Source organism: Rana temporaria, chromosome 2 (genome assembly GCF_905171775.1).
Source record: "Rana temporaria chromosome 2, aRanTem1.1, whole genome shotgun sequence".
NCBI lineage: Eukaryota > Metazoa > Chordata > Amphibia > Anura > Ranidae > Rana > Rana temporaria.
The window spans coordinates 521,577,847-521,594,822 of NC_053490.1; the positions used below are offsets into that span (position 1 = coordinate 521,577,847).

The 16,976-nt window shown below is 43.1% G+C and overlaps 1 protein-coding gene across 1 annotated transcript in view; it reads right to left on the reverse strand.

Annotated features, from left to right (window-relative positions):
* POU2F1 (POU class 2 homeobox 1) overlaps positions 1-16,976 on the reverse strand; it is a 219,110-nt gene that overhangs the window by 15,681 nt on the left and 186,453 nt on the right. Inside the window, exons 10-13 of the mRNA XM_040339081.1 lie at positions 16,618-16,712; positions 12,308-12,481; positions 8,765-8,906; positions 5,925-6,070 (exon numbers count right to left, since the gene is read on the reverse strand). Of these exons, the coding sequence (XP_040195015.1) occupies positions 5,925-6,070; positions 8,765-8,906; positions 12,308-12,481; positions 16,618-16,712 (557 nt within the window). The remainder of the gene's footprint in view (positions 1-5,924; positions 6,071-8,764; positions 8,907-12,307; positions 12,482-16,617; positions 16,713-16,976) is intronic.

A 16,976-nucleotide genomic window follows, 5' to 3' on the forward strand; every position in this document is an offset into this window, starting at 1 on the left:
TAAAATAACAAAAATAAAATTCAAGCAGGCACATAGCAGAGGATATCAGTATTCCAAATTGTAAAACAAATAATGCATCCTGTGTCCAAGGCCAACAGGACCAAGCCTGAGGGCCCAAGCCACAAAGAACAAAGAAAGGGAGGATGAAAAGAAAGCCAGTTAGAAAAGTAGCATGAACAAGTAGCAATGAAGAGAAAGAGAAAAAGAAATAGAAATAGAAAAGAACAGCAAGAAGAAAGTAAAACAAATAAAAGAAAATAGAAGAAAGAAAGAAAGAAAGAAAAGAAAGTCCACGGGGCAGGGGGGAACAGAGACTCATCAAAGAGAAAGTAGTGTTGGGTCAAATCGTGAAGGGTGGTTGTAAGCCACCCAGGGTTGCCATACCCGGAGAAATTTATCGTGGGTATCTGCCAACACAGCAGTAAGTTTCTCATTAACCATATTATCATTAATGCAGTTTTTAACTGCTTCGAAGCCGAGAACCAGGGTCTTCCAAGCCCTTGCAATGACTATTTTGGTCCAACTTTCACACGACTTGAGTGCCATAGACTGCAATGCAAACCGTCAAAAGTTGCATGAAAGTCGCACCAGAATGTTATTAGTTGTGCAACAGTTGTCCATTATCACTGGTCAAAGCCACATCCAAGTCGCACCCATCCAAAGTTGCAAGACTTTGGAGTCGTACAAGTATGAATGGGACCCAAGACTTTTTTTTTTTTTTTTTTTTACAGCATTTCATACTGGATTTAGAAAAAAAAAAAAATACTGACATTTTCTAGAGCCATAAGATAAAATCTTATCAACACAAACAGTACCTAACAGCTTTGCCCCAAGCTAATGTTTCTCTCGCCATTCTCAGGGGTAGTGCCTCTGTGGAATTCCAGACTTGAACTATTTGGGCCAGATTCAGAAAGAATGGTGTAATTGTCGGCGGGCGTAGCGCATCTCATATACGCTACGCCGCCGTAACTTAGAGAGGCGAGTACCGTATTCAGAAAGAACTTGCGCCCTAAGTTACGGCGGCGTAGCGTAAATAGGCCGGCGTAAGCCTGCCTAATTCAAATTATCAAGGCAGTGGGCGTGTTGTATTACAATGAGCCGTGACCCCATGTAAATGAGGGGCCGAACGAACGGCACATGCGCCAATCACGTCGGCTAGACTGCCTAAGATACGTCGAACACTGACTATGACGTAAACACAACTTACGCACAAGCCCTACGTGAGTAAGACTTACGTAAACGACGTAAATTTCGACGGTCGTTCCGACGTCCATACCTTAACATGACTTACCCCTGCTTTATGAGGGGTAAAGTTACGCCGGTCGTACGTCTTACGTAAACAGCGTATGTTAATACGCCGGGCGCAAGTACGTTTGTGAATCGGCATATCTAGGTCATTTGCATATTTATAATGGGAACGCCGAATGCATCCAGCGTAACTATGCGCCTACGATACGCCGGCGTAGGCAAGTTACGTCGGGCGGCTGAAGCCATGTTTTTGGACGTATCTCGCTTTGTGAATCGGCGTAAAGAAGCGACGGCGCACATTTGAAATTATGGCGGCGTATCTGGAGATACGCCGACGTAAATGCTTTCTGAATCTGGCCCTCTGTCTTTTGAGCACAGAGAAAAAAACAGCTTTGGGCCCCAGATACCACAGAGCCTGACATCCGAGAATGTAAGCTGGAGACTTCTACTTTAAGTTTGGGCCGGAACAGCGGCATACTGACAAAAATCCCTGCATCTACAGACATCCCAGATCTAACAATAACCTATCTAGCCCTGTAAAGAAGAAATCACAATACATACCTTTTTTGAAGCCGATCCGGTCCAGTCCAGCGGTGGAAGCTCTGCAGAGGACACAGCCGGCTGCGAAATGAATGGGGAGTGACGTCACTTATAGAGTTAATGCCGACAACGGCTGTGAAATGAATGGGGAGTGACGTCACCTATAGAGTTACTATGGGACTTCTGTTGTCGGCTGCCTCCTCTGCACCCACCTCCACAGCAAACCCCGCAGCTGACAGCTCAGCGTGGAATCGGGTCGGGTTGGATCCGCTTCAGAAAAGGTATGTATACTGATTTCTTCTTTACAGGGCTAGATAGGTTATTGCTAGATTGTGGATGTCTATAGATGCAGAGATTTTAGAGTTAGGGTGGACTTCTATTTAACAACCCATCAGAAGGGCGCCTAGTTGCGGGTGAACTCGCAGCACATGCGCGCAACTTGCGTGTCACTGAAGTAAGAGGACACAAAGCACCTAGGCACAGATGAAATCTCTTATCTTGAGGGTAGGGGAATGATATATTAATAAATACAAAGCTGCAATTGTCTTTAATATCTGCCTGGAGTTCAGCTTTGGCCTGGAACAGGTCAGAATTGCAGCAGATTATAGCTTCAGGTGCTGGAGCTTACACTCATACCATTCTAAGTTTTATCCCCAGATATAAAATATACCAGATATTCTATTTAGACATGTTCTTTAAGACCCCAATCACACTTGTGCGACTTAACAATTGTGTGATTTCCACTGAAACTTGATGCAACTTTGGATGAGTGTGACTTTGTTGCAATTTTGGCTTTGACCAATGATAACATACATGGTGTGACAATTCCTTTTCCTGTCACAGTGATTATGGCTAAGGGTAGGGCTATGGCAAGGGTTAGGGATTATTTCTCTTCCAGAAGGGACACCAGGAACAGAGATTATTGGCAGATTGTGCAGGAGGGGCTTCTCTGCAGAAGGGATGGGCTTGGACAGGGGTTATGGCTAGGGTTAGGCTAGGGTTAGTGTTAGGCTAGGGTAATGGCTAGGGCTAGTGTTAGGCTAGGGTAATGGCTAGGGCTAGTGTTAGGCTAGGGTAATGGCTAGGGCTAGTGTTAGGCTAGGGTAATGGCTAGGGCTAGTGTTAGGCTAGGGTAATGGCTAGGGCTAGTGTTAGGCTAGGGTAATGGCTAGGGCTAGTGTTAGGCTAGGGTAATGGCTAGGGCTAGTGTTAGGCTAGGGTAATGGCTAGGGCTAGTGTTAGGCTAGGGTAATGGCTAGGGCTAGTGTTAGGCTAGGGTAATGGCTAGGGCTAGTGTTAGGCTAGGGTAATGGCTAGGGCTAGTGTTAGGCTAGGGTAATGGCTAGGGCTAGTGTTAGGCTAGGGTAATGGCTAGGGCTAGTGTTAGGCTAGGGTAATGGCTAGGGCTAGTGTTAGGCTAGGGTAATGGCTAGGGCTAGTGTTAGGCTAGGGTAATGGCTAGGGCTAGTGTTAGGCTAGGGTAATGGCTAGGGCTAGTGTTAGGCTAGGGTAATGGCTAGGGCTAGTGTTAGGCTAGGGTAATGGCTAGGGCTAGGGTAATGGCTAGGGCTAGTGTTAGGCTAGGGTAATGGCTAGGGCTAGTGTTAGGCTAGGGTAATGGCTAGGGCTAGTGTTAGGCTAGGGTAATGGCTAGGGCTAGTGTTAGGCTAGGGTAATGGCTAGGGCTAGTGTTAGGCTAGGGTAATGGCTAGGGCTAGTGTTAGGCTAGGGTAATGGCTAGGGCTAGTGTTAGGCTAGGGTAATGGCTAGGGCTAGTGTTAGGCTAGGGTAATGGCTAGGGCTAGTGTTAGGCTAGGGTAATGGCTAGGGCTAGTGTTAGGCTAGGGTAATGGCTAGGGCTAGTGTTAGGGCTAGGGTAATGGCTAGGGCTAGTGTTAGGCTAGGGTAATGGCTAGGGCTAGTGTTAGGCTAGGGTAATGGCTAGGGCTAGTGTTAGGCTAGGGTTATGGCTAGGGCTAGTGTTAGGCTAGGGTTATGGCTAGGGCTAGTGTTAGGCTAGGGTTATGGCTAGGGCTAGTGTTAGGCTAGGGTAATGGCTAGGGCTAGTGTTAGGCTAGGGTAATGGCTAGGGCTAGTGTTAGGCTAGGGTAATGGCTAGGGCTAGGGTAATGGCTAGGGCTAGTGTTAGGCTAGGGTAATGGCTAGGGCTAGTGTTAGGCTAGGGTTATGGCTAGGGCTAGTGTTAGGCTAGGGTTATGGCTAGGGCTAGTGTTAGGCTAGGGTTATGGCTAGGGCTAGTGTTAGGCTAGGGTAATGGCTAGGGCTAGTGTTAGGCTAGGGTAATGGCTAGGGCTAGTGTTAGGCTAGGGCAGTGTTTCTCAATTCCAGTCCTCAGGCCCCCCAACAGGTCAGGTTTTCAGGATTTCCCTCAGATGAAAAGGCTGTGGTGATTACTAAGGCAGTGAAACTGATCAAATCACCTGTGCAAAATAATGGAAATCCTGAAAACCTGACCTGTTGGGGGGGCCTGAGGACTGGAATTGAGAAACACTGGGCTAGGGTAATGGCTAGGGCTAGTGTTAGGCTAGGGTAATGGCTAGGGCTAGTGTTAGGCTAGGGTAATGGCTAGGGCTAGTGTTAGGCTAGGGTAATGGCTAGGGCTAGTGTTAGGCTAGGGTAATGGCTAGGGCTAGTGTTAGTATTAGGATTAGGGTTATGGCTAGGATTAGGAGTAGGCTGGGCTTTTGGTTAGGGTTATGCCTAGAGTTAAAGCTCATGTCTCTTGCAGAAGGGACACCATTTATATCTGTGTGATTTAAAGTTGCAACAACTTTAAAGTATTTCATGAACTACTTCGGTCTGAGACCTGAGGGCCATAGCCGTCAATGTAAACCCTCAAAACCTGTTTGAAAGTCACACCTTTGAGATCTACATGCAACTTGGGTGAGACTTTGTAAAGCACAAATGATGCTTTTATGCCATATGCAGAAGGGATAGGCTGGGACAGGGGTCACAGAAGCATAGTTTGTGCTTTACAAAGTCTCACACAAGTTGCACATAGATCATAAAGGTTCGACTTTCAAGCAAGTTTTGAGGGTTTACATTGACGGCTATGGGCCTCAGACCAAAGTAGTGCATGAACTACTTTAAAGTCGTTGCAACTTTAAATCACACAGATATGAATGGTACTCATTAAGAAAAAAGGCTTGTGACTTGCCATGCGACTCTGGGGTTCAAAGTTGCATGACAAATTGCACAAGTATGAATGGGGGACTTAAAATTACCTGAGGCTGGTAGTGAAAAGATTCTAATCACGTCAGATGGGGGCAATACTACTTTGCCGAGCAGGCTTTAATCCAACTGAACTTTCCGCTTAAATCAGCAAAAAACAATCTGGGTGCATAAAAACAAATACATGAGCAAAGTCTTAAGCCTGGTTCAAGCCTATGCACGTTGATGTGCTTTCTGGGTGCAGTTTTTTTCCCCACACATGTTTTGATGCATGTTTAATGCGTTTTCAGTTGTCTTGAAAAGAGTAACCAGCAAAAACACAGCAGAAAGACATCAAAATCGCAAGCATTGTATTTTTGAAACTTTTTTTGCTGCATTTTCATTGATGTCTATGGAACCAAAAAGTGAACCTGCTAAAAAAAAAAAAAAAAGAAGAAGAAGAACAAGAAGAAGAAGAACAAGAAGAACAAGAAGAAGAAGAACAAGAAGAACAAGAAGAACAAGAAGAACAAGAAGAACAAGAAGAACAAGAAGAACAAGAAGAACAAGAAGAAGAAGAAGAAGAAGAAGAAGAAGAAGAAGAAGAACAAGAAGAACAAGAAGAACAAGAAGAACAAGAAGAAGAAGTTCCAGACCCTTTCGAAAAACGCACAGATGTGAACATGACCCATGGGAAACCCATATTAAATGGACTGTAGTTTGCAAAACTGAAAATGCACTAAAAAACGCATAGGTGTGAACCAGGCCTTACAGATCTTTACCCTGCCAGCATGCTGTAGAGAAGGGCCATTGCTCTCTGTGTGGAAGCAGTGATCTGCTGAGTGAAAGTTAGAGTTCTACAATCAGCAAGGAGTATACGTTTGCTGAGTGTAGAATAATACGGTGGGTAGCTATGCAGAGAAAGAAAATGAAGAGAGAGAGAAAAAGAAAAAAAAGACACTGACCTCCAGAAAACTCTTCTCTAAGGCCACGCGTATGTTGGTCTCAATGCTGGTGCGTTTTTTCCTCCTGCGGTTTAGTCCCTCGATCCCGTGACCTGGGGAGTTCATGATGTTCGGGCTCGAGAGAGCAGAATCTGATGTGATGTTTTCTGGGTGAAAGAAAGGGAGATCTACGTAACTTGCAGGAGTCGGTCACACAAGGGTTGGAAATCAAGATATATATTCAGACAGTAAGTATTATGTAAAATATGCCTTCAGAGCCTTATCAATGAATACAAAATTATAAAAAGTTTAATAAAGGAAATGCTTAGCAATGGGGTAATGGAATAAGAGCAAACCACGCTATTCAACCACTATTCTCAACTCTGACCATGACATTTTTTTAAAATTTTATACCGATTCACTTACCCAAGCAGTGTGGTATTTAATATATATATATATATATATATATATATATATATATATATATATATATATATATATATATATATATATATATATATATATATATATATATATATATATTTTTTTTTTACTGTAATAAGCATACAAGATCACCTTTATCTCCCTCTTGAAGAACAGCTGCCTACTTCTGGTCTTAAAACAACCCGAGCATGGCTGTCTCGTCTTGTCTCTGCCCCACTGTGCCCTTTCCGATTTAAAAAAATCCAGGTTGTGATGACATTGCCGCTTCATTAAAAAACGCAGACTCTGATGACACAGCAGCATTTTTACAGTCCGTTTTTTTTTTTTTTTAAACTAGGTGATGGAGACATTAATGTGATGTTAGCGATTGCTGCGAGGCCGGAACTCAAGCAGCAGCTGTACTTCTACAAGGAGATAACCAGCGATATTGTACTTTTATGTCAGGAAAGAAAACAAATAAAGCCACACTGCATTTGAAAAGTAAATAATATAAAAGGACAACTCCTCCAAATTCACATGAAAACAGTATGGTCTTCTTGGACCCATTTCCAAACCACATCAAAATACAGCAGGCTTATAGGATACTCTCCTTGATTGGCCTAGGTACTTTGTCACTTATAGAATTACAAATCCTCTTTAAAATTATACAGCAAAGAGAAAGAACAGCTAGGATGACTTTGCAGCTAATCAGATTTACTATACAATACAACTAACCCATGAAAGATTTAGTGCACACTATCCCGTAGACCAGGGGAAGGCAACCCCTGAAACTACAAGTCCCATGAGACATTGCAAGACCCTGACAATCACAGGTGTTGCGACAGATATGGCGACCTGTCAGAATTGGTAACGGAAGTGACGTTTCGTCACCGCCATCTTGCTACACCTCACACTCTACCATAGTAAAGATACACTGAGAAGGAGGTAAGCAGACATCTTGTTACACCCACTAGAGTCTTGCATGTTACACTTTTTTTTAACTGCAGATACATAGGAGTATATAGTGAAATACAGTACTTACAACTCCATCTGACTGTTTACATGTTGAATTTTAAAAGCAGCGGCAAGCCTGCTAAAGTCACAGGTTTGCTAATCAGACAGAAGTTTGCTGCTTTAAAAATTCAACGTATAAACATATACAGTACAGACCAAAAGTTTGGACACACCTTCTCATTCAAGGAGTTTTCTTTATTTTCATGACTATGAAAATTGTAGATTCACACTGAAGGCATCAAAACTATGAAGTAACACATGTGGAATTATACATAACAAAAAAGTGTGAAACAACTGAAAATATATTTAATATTCTAGGTTCTTCAAAGTAGCCACCTTTTGCTTTGATTACTGCTTGGCACACTCTTTGCATTCTCTTGATGAGCTTCAAGAGGTAGTCACCTGGCGCAGCACCCCATCACTCTCCTTCTTGGTCAAATAGCCCTTACACAGCCTGGAGGTGTGTTTGGGGTCATTGTCCTGTTGAAAAATAAATGATGGTCCAACTAAACGCAAACCGGAAGATGCTGTGGTAGCCATGCTGGTTCAGTATGCCTTCAATTTTGAATAAACCCCCAACAGTGTCACCAGCAAAGCACCCCCACACCATCACACCTCCTCCATGCTTCACAGTGGGAACCAGGCATGTAGAGACCATCCGTTCACCTTTTCTGCGTCGCACAAAGACACGGGGGTTGGAACCAAAGATCTCAAGTTTGGACTCATCAGACCAAAGCACAGATTTCCACTGGTCTAATGTCCATTCCTTGTGTTCTTTAGCCCAAACAAGTCTCTTCTGCTTGTTGCCTTTCTTCAGCAGTGGTTTCCTAGCAGATATTCTACCATGAAGGCCTGATTCACACAGTCTCCTCTTACCAGTTCTAGAGATGTGTCTGCTGCAAAAGGTGGAAGAACCTAGAATATGAAATATATTTTCAGTTGTTTCACACTTTTTTGTTATGTATAATTCCACATGTGTTCATTCATAGTTTTGATGCCTTCAGTGTGAATCTACAATTTTCATAGTCATGAAAATAAAGAAAACTCTTTGAATGAGAAGGTGTGTCCAAACTTTTGGTCTGTACTGTACATGGAGTTGCAAGTACTGTATTTCACTATATCAACTCAGTTTACCGGTAAAAAAAAAAAAAGTGTAAAATGCAAAGATACAATGGATGTATCAAGATGTCAGGTTGATCCCTTCTCAGTGTATCCTTACTGTGGTGAGTCCAGGGGTGTAGCAAGATGGCGGCAATGAAACGTCACGTCCGTTACCAATTCTGACGGGTCGCCTAATCTGATGGAACACGGTCATGAATCCTAGGAAGCATGATGGGATTTGTAGTTTCACCACAGCTGGAGGGCCGAGGTAGCCTGCCGTAGACATTATAGTACATAATGCTGTGTCCTGTAATCTCACTCACCTGCATCATTAAGCCATTTTTCCAAGAGAGGCTTTAACTTGCACATATTTTTAAAGCTGAGGTTCAAGGCTTCAAAGCGGGAAATAGTAGTTTGGCTAAAGTCATTTCCATAGAGTTTGCCCATAGCAAGCCCCACATCACCCTAAAGCAAAAAGAAGAAAACATTTAAATAAAGAAGCCGTTCCTTTCAACACAAATATGTCATCTACCAGCAAAATGTTCACAAAGTAAATTTTTTAATTAAATCTATTTTTTATTTAAATGCTTACGGATATAATTAACTGAATATGAATAAAATAAAGTTCAATTGACCTCGCAATTTAAAATCAGCCAAACACATTTATAGGTTGGACTCGATGTACTTGTGTCTTATTTCAACCTCACCAACTATGTAGCATTCTGTAATAGTTTTTTTTTTTTTTTTTAACCAGTTAGCAACCGCCCTATAGACAAAATACGTCTACAAGGCGGTTGCTTAACTCTAGGAGGGCGTCAATGTACGTCTTCCTAGAATCGCGCTCCCGCGCGCCCTGTGGGGCGCGCACACGGGAGTCTCCGTGATCGCCGGGTCCTCCGGACCCGACTGATCACGGATCACGGTAAATCGCCGCTGATAGCGGCGGTTTACCACGTGATCGCTCCGTCCAATGACGGAGCGATCACTAGTAAACAAACCGGCGTCATGTGATGACGCCGGTTCCTCCCTCTCCTCTCTGTACCGAACGGTACAGTGTGAGAGAGGAGAGGGGAGAGAGCGGAAGCAGCTGCTGCGGGCTGGATCTGTGACACATTCAGTCACAGATCCAGCCATCCATCCCTCCCTGTGCAATACTCTGCAATATTACCCCCATACTCTGCAATGCCCCAAAATACTCTGCAATGCCCCAAAATACTCCGCAATGCCCCAAAATACTCCGCAATGCCCCAAAATACCCTGCAACGTCGTCTATGGGGATTTTTAAGTAGCGAAGTTTGGCGCCATTCCACGAGCGTGTGCAATTTTGAAGGGTGACTTGTTGGGTATTTATTTACTCGGCGTAACTTCATCTTTCACATTTATGCAAAAGAATGAAGAAAAAATACAAAATTTGCCAAATTTTATAACAGAAACAAAGAATTTTTTTTTTTTTTTTTACAGAATTTTCAGTCTTTTTTCTCTTATAGCGCAAAAAATAAAAAACCCAACGGTGATTAAATACCACCAAAAGAAAGCTCTATTTGTGTGAAAAAAAGGACGAAAATTTCATTTGGGTACAGTGTTATATGACTGAGTAATTGTCATTCAAATTGTGAGAGCACCGAAAGCTGAAAATTGGTCTGGTTATTAAGGGGGTTTACGTGCCCAGTGGTCAAGTGGTTAAAGCAGCCTGGATAGAAAGGTCTTTCCGAAGTGAACTATCTTTATTTTATTTGTGACATATTAATCTTTGTTACTGTCCTTTATTCAATATAAGAAGGGGAAAAAAAAACAAGGTAAACGGAGAAAATAATTCCCAATAACAAACTGAAATAAAACAAAATTAGTAAAACACAAGGTCTGAATGAGTCCTGTAATTCACTAAAGCAGCGCTAGTAATCACTTCTCTCAGCGTGATCAATCCTTTCTCATCATAGATCATAAGAGGTGTGGGAAAGAAGCTGGGATATCCAGTGCTTAATGCTGGTCTATGAGGTGCTCTTCACTCCAAACAACAAGCCACCGTGTGTCACACACCCTTTCAGGTATATGCGCTGCTTTAGTGAATTACAGGACTCATTCAGACCTTGTGTTTTATAAATTTTTGTTTTATGTTTACCTTTTAAAGCGGCTGCTGGAATTTTAATAACTATAATTCAATTTATTTTTATTATTACCTGTCGTTTTATACCTATATATATTTATACATATGGTGGTAATACTATATGGTGCATTATTATTTTATATATATATATATATATATATATATATATATATATATATATATATAGCCAGATTCAGGTAGGGGCGCCGCATCTTTAAGGCGGCTTAGCGTATCGTATTTATGCTACGCCGCCTTAAGTCAGAGAGGCAAGTACTGTATTCACAAAGCACTTGCCTCCTAACTTACGGCGGCGTAGCGTAAATGAGGCCGGCATAAGCGTGCCTAATTCAAATGAGGATGGGGGGGTGTGTTTTATGTAAATTACTTGTGACCCGACGTGATTGACGTTTTTTATGAACGGCGCATGCGCCGTCCGTGTACATATCCCAGCGTGCATTGCTCCAAAGTACGCCGCAAGGACGTATTGGTTTCGACGTGAACGTAAATTACGTCCAGCCCTATTCACGGACGAGTTACGCAAACAACGTAAAATTTTCAAATTTCGACGCAGGAACGACGGCCATACTTAACATTGGCTAGGCCAACTATTTGTTGGAATAAATTTACGCCGGAAAACGCCTTACGTAAACGGCGTATCTTTACTGCGACGGGCAAGCGTACGTTCCTGAATCGGCGCATCTAGTCATTTACATATTCTACGCCGAACTCAACGGAAGCACCACCTAGCGGCCAGCGGAAAAATTGCACCCCAAGTTACGACGGCGCAGGCCGTCGTATCTTAGCTAGGTTTAAGTGTATCTCAGTTTGAGCATACACTTAAACTTACGACGGCTTAGATTCCGAGTTACATCGGCGTATCTACAGATATACGCTGGCGTAACTATTTGTGAATCTGGCTAATAGTGTGTAATTAATTTATTAAGATCCTGACAGCTCCTGAGCACCGAGATAGTGAAAGAAGGCCTGGGGATTTCACTACTTTTTGCATACCAAACTCAAATAGTCTATGAAAATACAAAGCTTCCTTTTAAAAAAACTGCGGGAATATGTTATTTTAGCAAGATCTAGGAGCTGCAGTAAATATATTCAATTAAAATTTATAAACAAAACCTTTCTTCTAATTAGGTGGGTGACGGCACAAGAGGTTCCACGAGGTTGCTCTGCAAGACTATAAACCAATCTCTAATTACGGACTTGATTTTTAAGTAGTATGTAAAACAGACCAGCCACTTGGTGGTGCTAGGATCCAGATTTACCATCCCTGACGGAAAGACTCCTCAGCATCCCGCGGAAAGTTTAGGGCGCCTCAAAGTTCATGTGTATGCGAATGTGAATGCGCGCCAAGGGGCGATTAATTGCTGCGGAAGTTTAATACACCTTTGAGCGGTTCTGACTTAAGTAAATTGCCTGGCACTCTTAAGACATGTAATTAGGATATATTTTTTTGAAAAGGTTACGTACTTTAGAGCTGCTTTAAGGTGTATTAACCTTTAAAGTCTGAAATGGTACATTTTTGTGAGTGGGAAGCATGCAGGGCCAACTGCGCCGTACGACTGTAAAAGCAGGGTGCCTGCTGTGAAAAACACTGAGGCTTTTAAACTATAGGGCAAGGCAGAAGCTGCTGTTTTATTATGTGACATCTCCCTACACAGGAGGGCTCAGAGATCAGCTTGTTAAGTGGTTGCCCAGTCAGCATGAAGCATTTTTCACCCCATCCCCCCAAGTTGCCCACTGCGGTCACCTGAGTGAAACCAAGTTTGATGCGTCTCTGTTTAAACGTCTTTGCAAACTGTTCGAGCTCCTCCAGGTCGCTGGGCTCTTCCAGGCTTGGAGTGTCGATTCGCTTTGGTGTCGTCTGGCTCTGTGGAAGATGTTGTACAGGGGTCGCAGCTATTGTGCGCGTGGGGGTTGCTGGCTGTAAAAAAAACAAAAACAAAACAAAGTAGTGAATTAAAGTGATACTAATTAATGTTTTTAAAAAGAACTAGTTTTGTGCAAAGCAACCCTGATCCTCTTCTACTGGGCCCCCCCTCCGCCGGCGTTTTGCTGAAGCCCAGAGCCCTGATCAACTCTCGGATTGACTAACAACATTGTGTACCTGGGTATGCCTCTAAAGTGGCTGAAGAAAATCCAGCTCGTCCAGAACCTGGCCGCCAGACTAATCTCCGGCCTAAATAGGCGGGAACATATTACCCCTACCCTGCGATCACTGCACTGGCTCACTGTGGTAGATCGCGTTGAGTTTAAGGCTCTTTGTCTCGCCTATCGTGCTTATCATGGAACGGGCCCGCAATATCTGAATTCCTTGATAACGCGATATGCCCCTGCACGAGCACTCAGATCATTAAACAGCTGGTCTTGTCATTTGTCTATCTGCCCGTTTGCTTACCTTTGGGGGCAGATGCTTTTCTGTGAGCGCTACGGCTCTTTGGAATAGTCTCCCTGCTTCCATTCGGTTACTCCCTTCTATTATGGCCTTTCGTAAAAGGCTAAAAACGTGTTTATTTGAGGAAAAGCATGCCGAGTTATGTTAGTTCTCCCTGTTGATCTGTTCCTTGGTTTTTCTCGTTTTCCTCTTTTTTTTCCCCTATCTATTTCTTTCACTCCCCGATTTGATTTGCCTATCTCCAGCTATGCTTCATGCGCTTAGACACTGCCCTGACGGGCCTGTATTTGGCGCAATATAAATCCATTAAATCAATCAATCAGCAGTTGCCCCCCAAATATGCAGTCTCTCGGCGGGTGGGCCTTGGTGCCAAGCGCCCGCATATCTGCCTGCATTAGTGTAAACACAACTGTGCTGAGAGCGTGCGCTCCCAACAGTTACCATCGGCTAGGCGGTTGTTTGCCAGCTTCCCTGTCCCTGCTGAAGAAAAGTATCCCCACAACATGATTCTGCCACCACCATGTTTCACGGTGGGGATGGTGTGTTCAGGGTGATGTGTAGTGTTAGTTTTCCGCCACACATAAACCATTTGGCCTAAAAGCAAAATGGTTTCATTTTGGTCTCATCCGACCCGGACACCTTCTTCCACATGTTTGCTGTGTCCCCCACATGGCTTGTCACAAACTGCAAACTGAACTTCTTATGGCTTTTAACTACTTACTTTTTAAACACGCTGATCCCGGTTCTTTCAGGGGAGAAAATACTGATTGTGTGTACACCGATCAGTATCCGCCCCTAGTAAGTCCCATCCCCCCTTCAGTTAGAACACAGAGAGGGAACACATTTGACCACTTGATCGCCCCCTAGTGTTAACCCCCTTCCCTGCCAGTGAAATTTTTACAGTAAATCGGTGCATTTTTATAGCACTGATCACTGTAAAATTGTCAATGGTCCCAAAAATGTGTCAAAACTGTCCGTCACAATGTTGCAGTCCCAGGAAAAAAAAAAAATCACAGATCGCCGACATTACTAGCAAAAAAAAAATAATAATAATAATAATAATAATGCCATAAAACGATCCTCTATTTTATAGATGCTAAAAAACTTTTGCGCATACCAAACAATATACGCTTATTGCAATTTTTTTACCCAAATTTTTTACCAAAAATATGTAGAATACATATCGGCCTAAACTGAGGAAAAAAATATGGGATATTTATTATGGCAAAGAGTAAAAAATATTGCCATTTTTTTCAAAATGTACGCTTTTTTTTGTTTATAGCGCACAAAATAAAAATAAAAACGAAGAGGTGATCAAATACCACCAAAAGAAAGCTCCATTTGTGAGAAAAAAAAAGGACATCAATTTTGTTTTGGGTACAGCGTCGCACGACCGCACAAGTGTCAGTTAAAGCGACAAAGTGCCGAAACGCAAAAAAAGTGCTCTGGTCAGGGAGGGGGTAAATTCTTCTGGGCTGAAGTGGTTAATAGTTCTCCTGTGGACAGATTCTCCCACCTGAGCTGTGGATCTTTGCAGCTCCTCCAGAGTTACCACGGGCCTCTTGGCTGCTTCTCTGATGAATGCTCTCCTTGCCCGGCCCGGTCAGTTTAGGTGGACGTTCATGTCTTGGTAGGTTTGCAGTTGAGCCATACTCTTTCCATTTTCAGATGATGGATTGAACAGAGCTCGGTGAGATGTTCAAAGCTTGGGATATTGCTTTTATAATCTACCCCGTTTTAAACTTCTTTACAACTTTATCCCTGACCTGTCTGGTGTGTTCCTTATGCTTCATGATGCGGTTTGTTCACCAAGGTTCTATAAACAGACCTCTGAGGGCTTCACAGAACAGCTGTATTTATACTGAGATTAAATTACACAGAGGTGGACTCTATTTACTAATTAGGTGACTTCTAAAGGCAATTGTTTTTCTTAGTTAGGGGTATCAGAGTAAAGGGGGCTGAATACAAATCAACACCACACTTTTCACATATTTGTAAAATATTTGAAAAACCATTTATCATTTTCCTTCCACTTCACAATTATGTGTCACTTTGTGTTGGTTCATCACATAAAATCCCAATAACATACATTTACGTTTTTGGTTGTAACATGACAAAATGCAGAAAATTTCAAGGCATTATATAGTTTCTATTCAGCAATAATAATTAATCACTATGGGCCAGATCCACAAAAGGGATACGACGGCGTATCTACTGATACGCCGTCGTATCCCGGTTTCTATCTTTGGAAATGATCCACAGAATCAGTTTCCAAAAGATAGGGAGAAGATCCGACATCTGTAAGGGACTTACACTGCCGGATCTTAGGATGCAGTACCGCATCCGCCGCTGGGGGCATTTCGAGTCGGAATGCCGCTTCGGGTATGCAAATTAGCACTTACGGAGATCCACAAAGCTTTTCAGCTTCGTTTTTTCTCCGTAAGTTTTAGTTTGCAATCGTAAAATTAGGGCTGCTTTTACAAAGTGTAAACTGTTTACACCTTGTAAAAGTAGACCCTTCTTACCCGCGACGCTGTTATTTTTTTTTTAAAAAAAAACATTTTTCCCGCCGTATCTTTTTTTCCCCCCCGACGCAACTTTTTTTTACCCGGCGCGATTCACAAAACTCGGCGTAACGTAAAACCGCGCTATGCACGTCAGGAGCATGCGCAGTACGTCCGGCGCGGGAGCGCGCCTAATTTAAATGGGACTCGCCCCATGAAAATAGGAACGCCTTGCGCCGGACGGATTTAAGTTACACAGCCGAAAATTTATAGGTAAGTGCTTTGTGGATCGGGCACTTAGGTAGAAATTTTACGGCAGTGTAACTTAAATGGGAATTTTTACGTTACGGCGGCTCTTTGTGGATCTGGCCCTATATTCCCATTATTCTAATTCTTTGTTCTTGAGTACAAATTACCTGGAGTTCCTGCCATCAGCTTCTACTTCCTCCCTCACATGATGTCAATGCCAAGGTCATTTCATGCTTTTTGATTTTCTAGCCATACGATGCCTCTGCATTATATAGAAGTATAAAGGATTCCCATACATCCATACAGCATCCTGTAACACTCTAGGAGTCTGCCATGCTTCCCAGCCCAAGCTGGAGGCTGACAGCAGCTCCTGGAGGAAGTTTGCACTTGGCTGTAGGCAGGGTGTATCAAGGGATTTCAATCATTCCCGCCTGCAGCCAAAGGAAACTTGTTTCTGTCTTCATGGGGCTAAAAGAGCCCCAGGAATGTGTGATGTTGGATCACGGTGTCCACAGCCAGGGGAGAAGAGCAGACAGAGCAGTCATGCGACAGCTCAGAAAATGATCAGATATGTCGGGCAACTACACACAGGAGGCAAGGGGGCAGTAAATGGCAACCGGACAGTGTGGCGCACACATACCGCAGCCTTGGCAAATTTAACTCAGCTTGCAGAGTTTGACAGGCAGTACAGCCTATCATACTCACCCACTGATGTCATTGGAACCGCCAGACAGCTGTTTAACTGCGGTTGCAACACAGTTTCAATAGAAATTCCCTCCATTACATGTGGGAGAATGCAAACAAATACTGTAATAGGAATAGTATTTCACACAGAAATGGATTCATGCAGGCTGTAACACGGTGTTCGAAACTTTAGAATGTTAATGAGAAACTGCATAGGAAGGGACAGACCTGTGAGGTGAGGGTGATGCTTGGTTGAGACTGCAGGAGGTTGGCTTGGCTTTGCTGAGGTAGCTGTGTTAAGAGATTCTGTGCCTGCAGAAGGCCTGTGGAGACAAAAAAAAGTGTATAAGGTGATGAACCATGCCCCTAATCACAACTACAATGGACAATTGGATTTGCAAGCTATCTATTTACTAGAGACCAATGACATTGCTGGGGATGCAACCTATCCATTCACTAGAGACTGGTGACATCACTGAGAATGCAGCCTATCCAATCATTCACTAGAAACCAGTGACATCACTGAAAATGTAGCCTATCCAATCATTCACTAGAGACCAATGACATCACTGAGAATGCAGCCTATC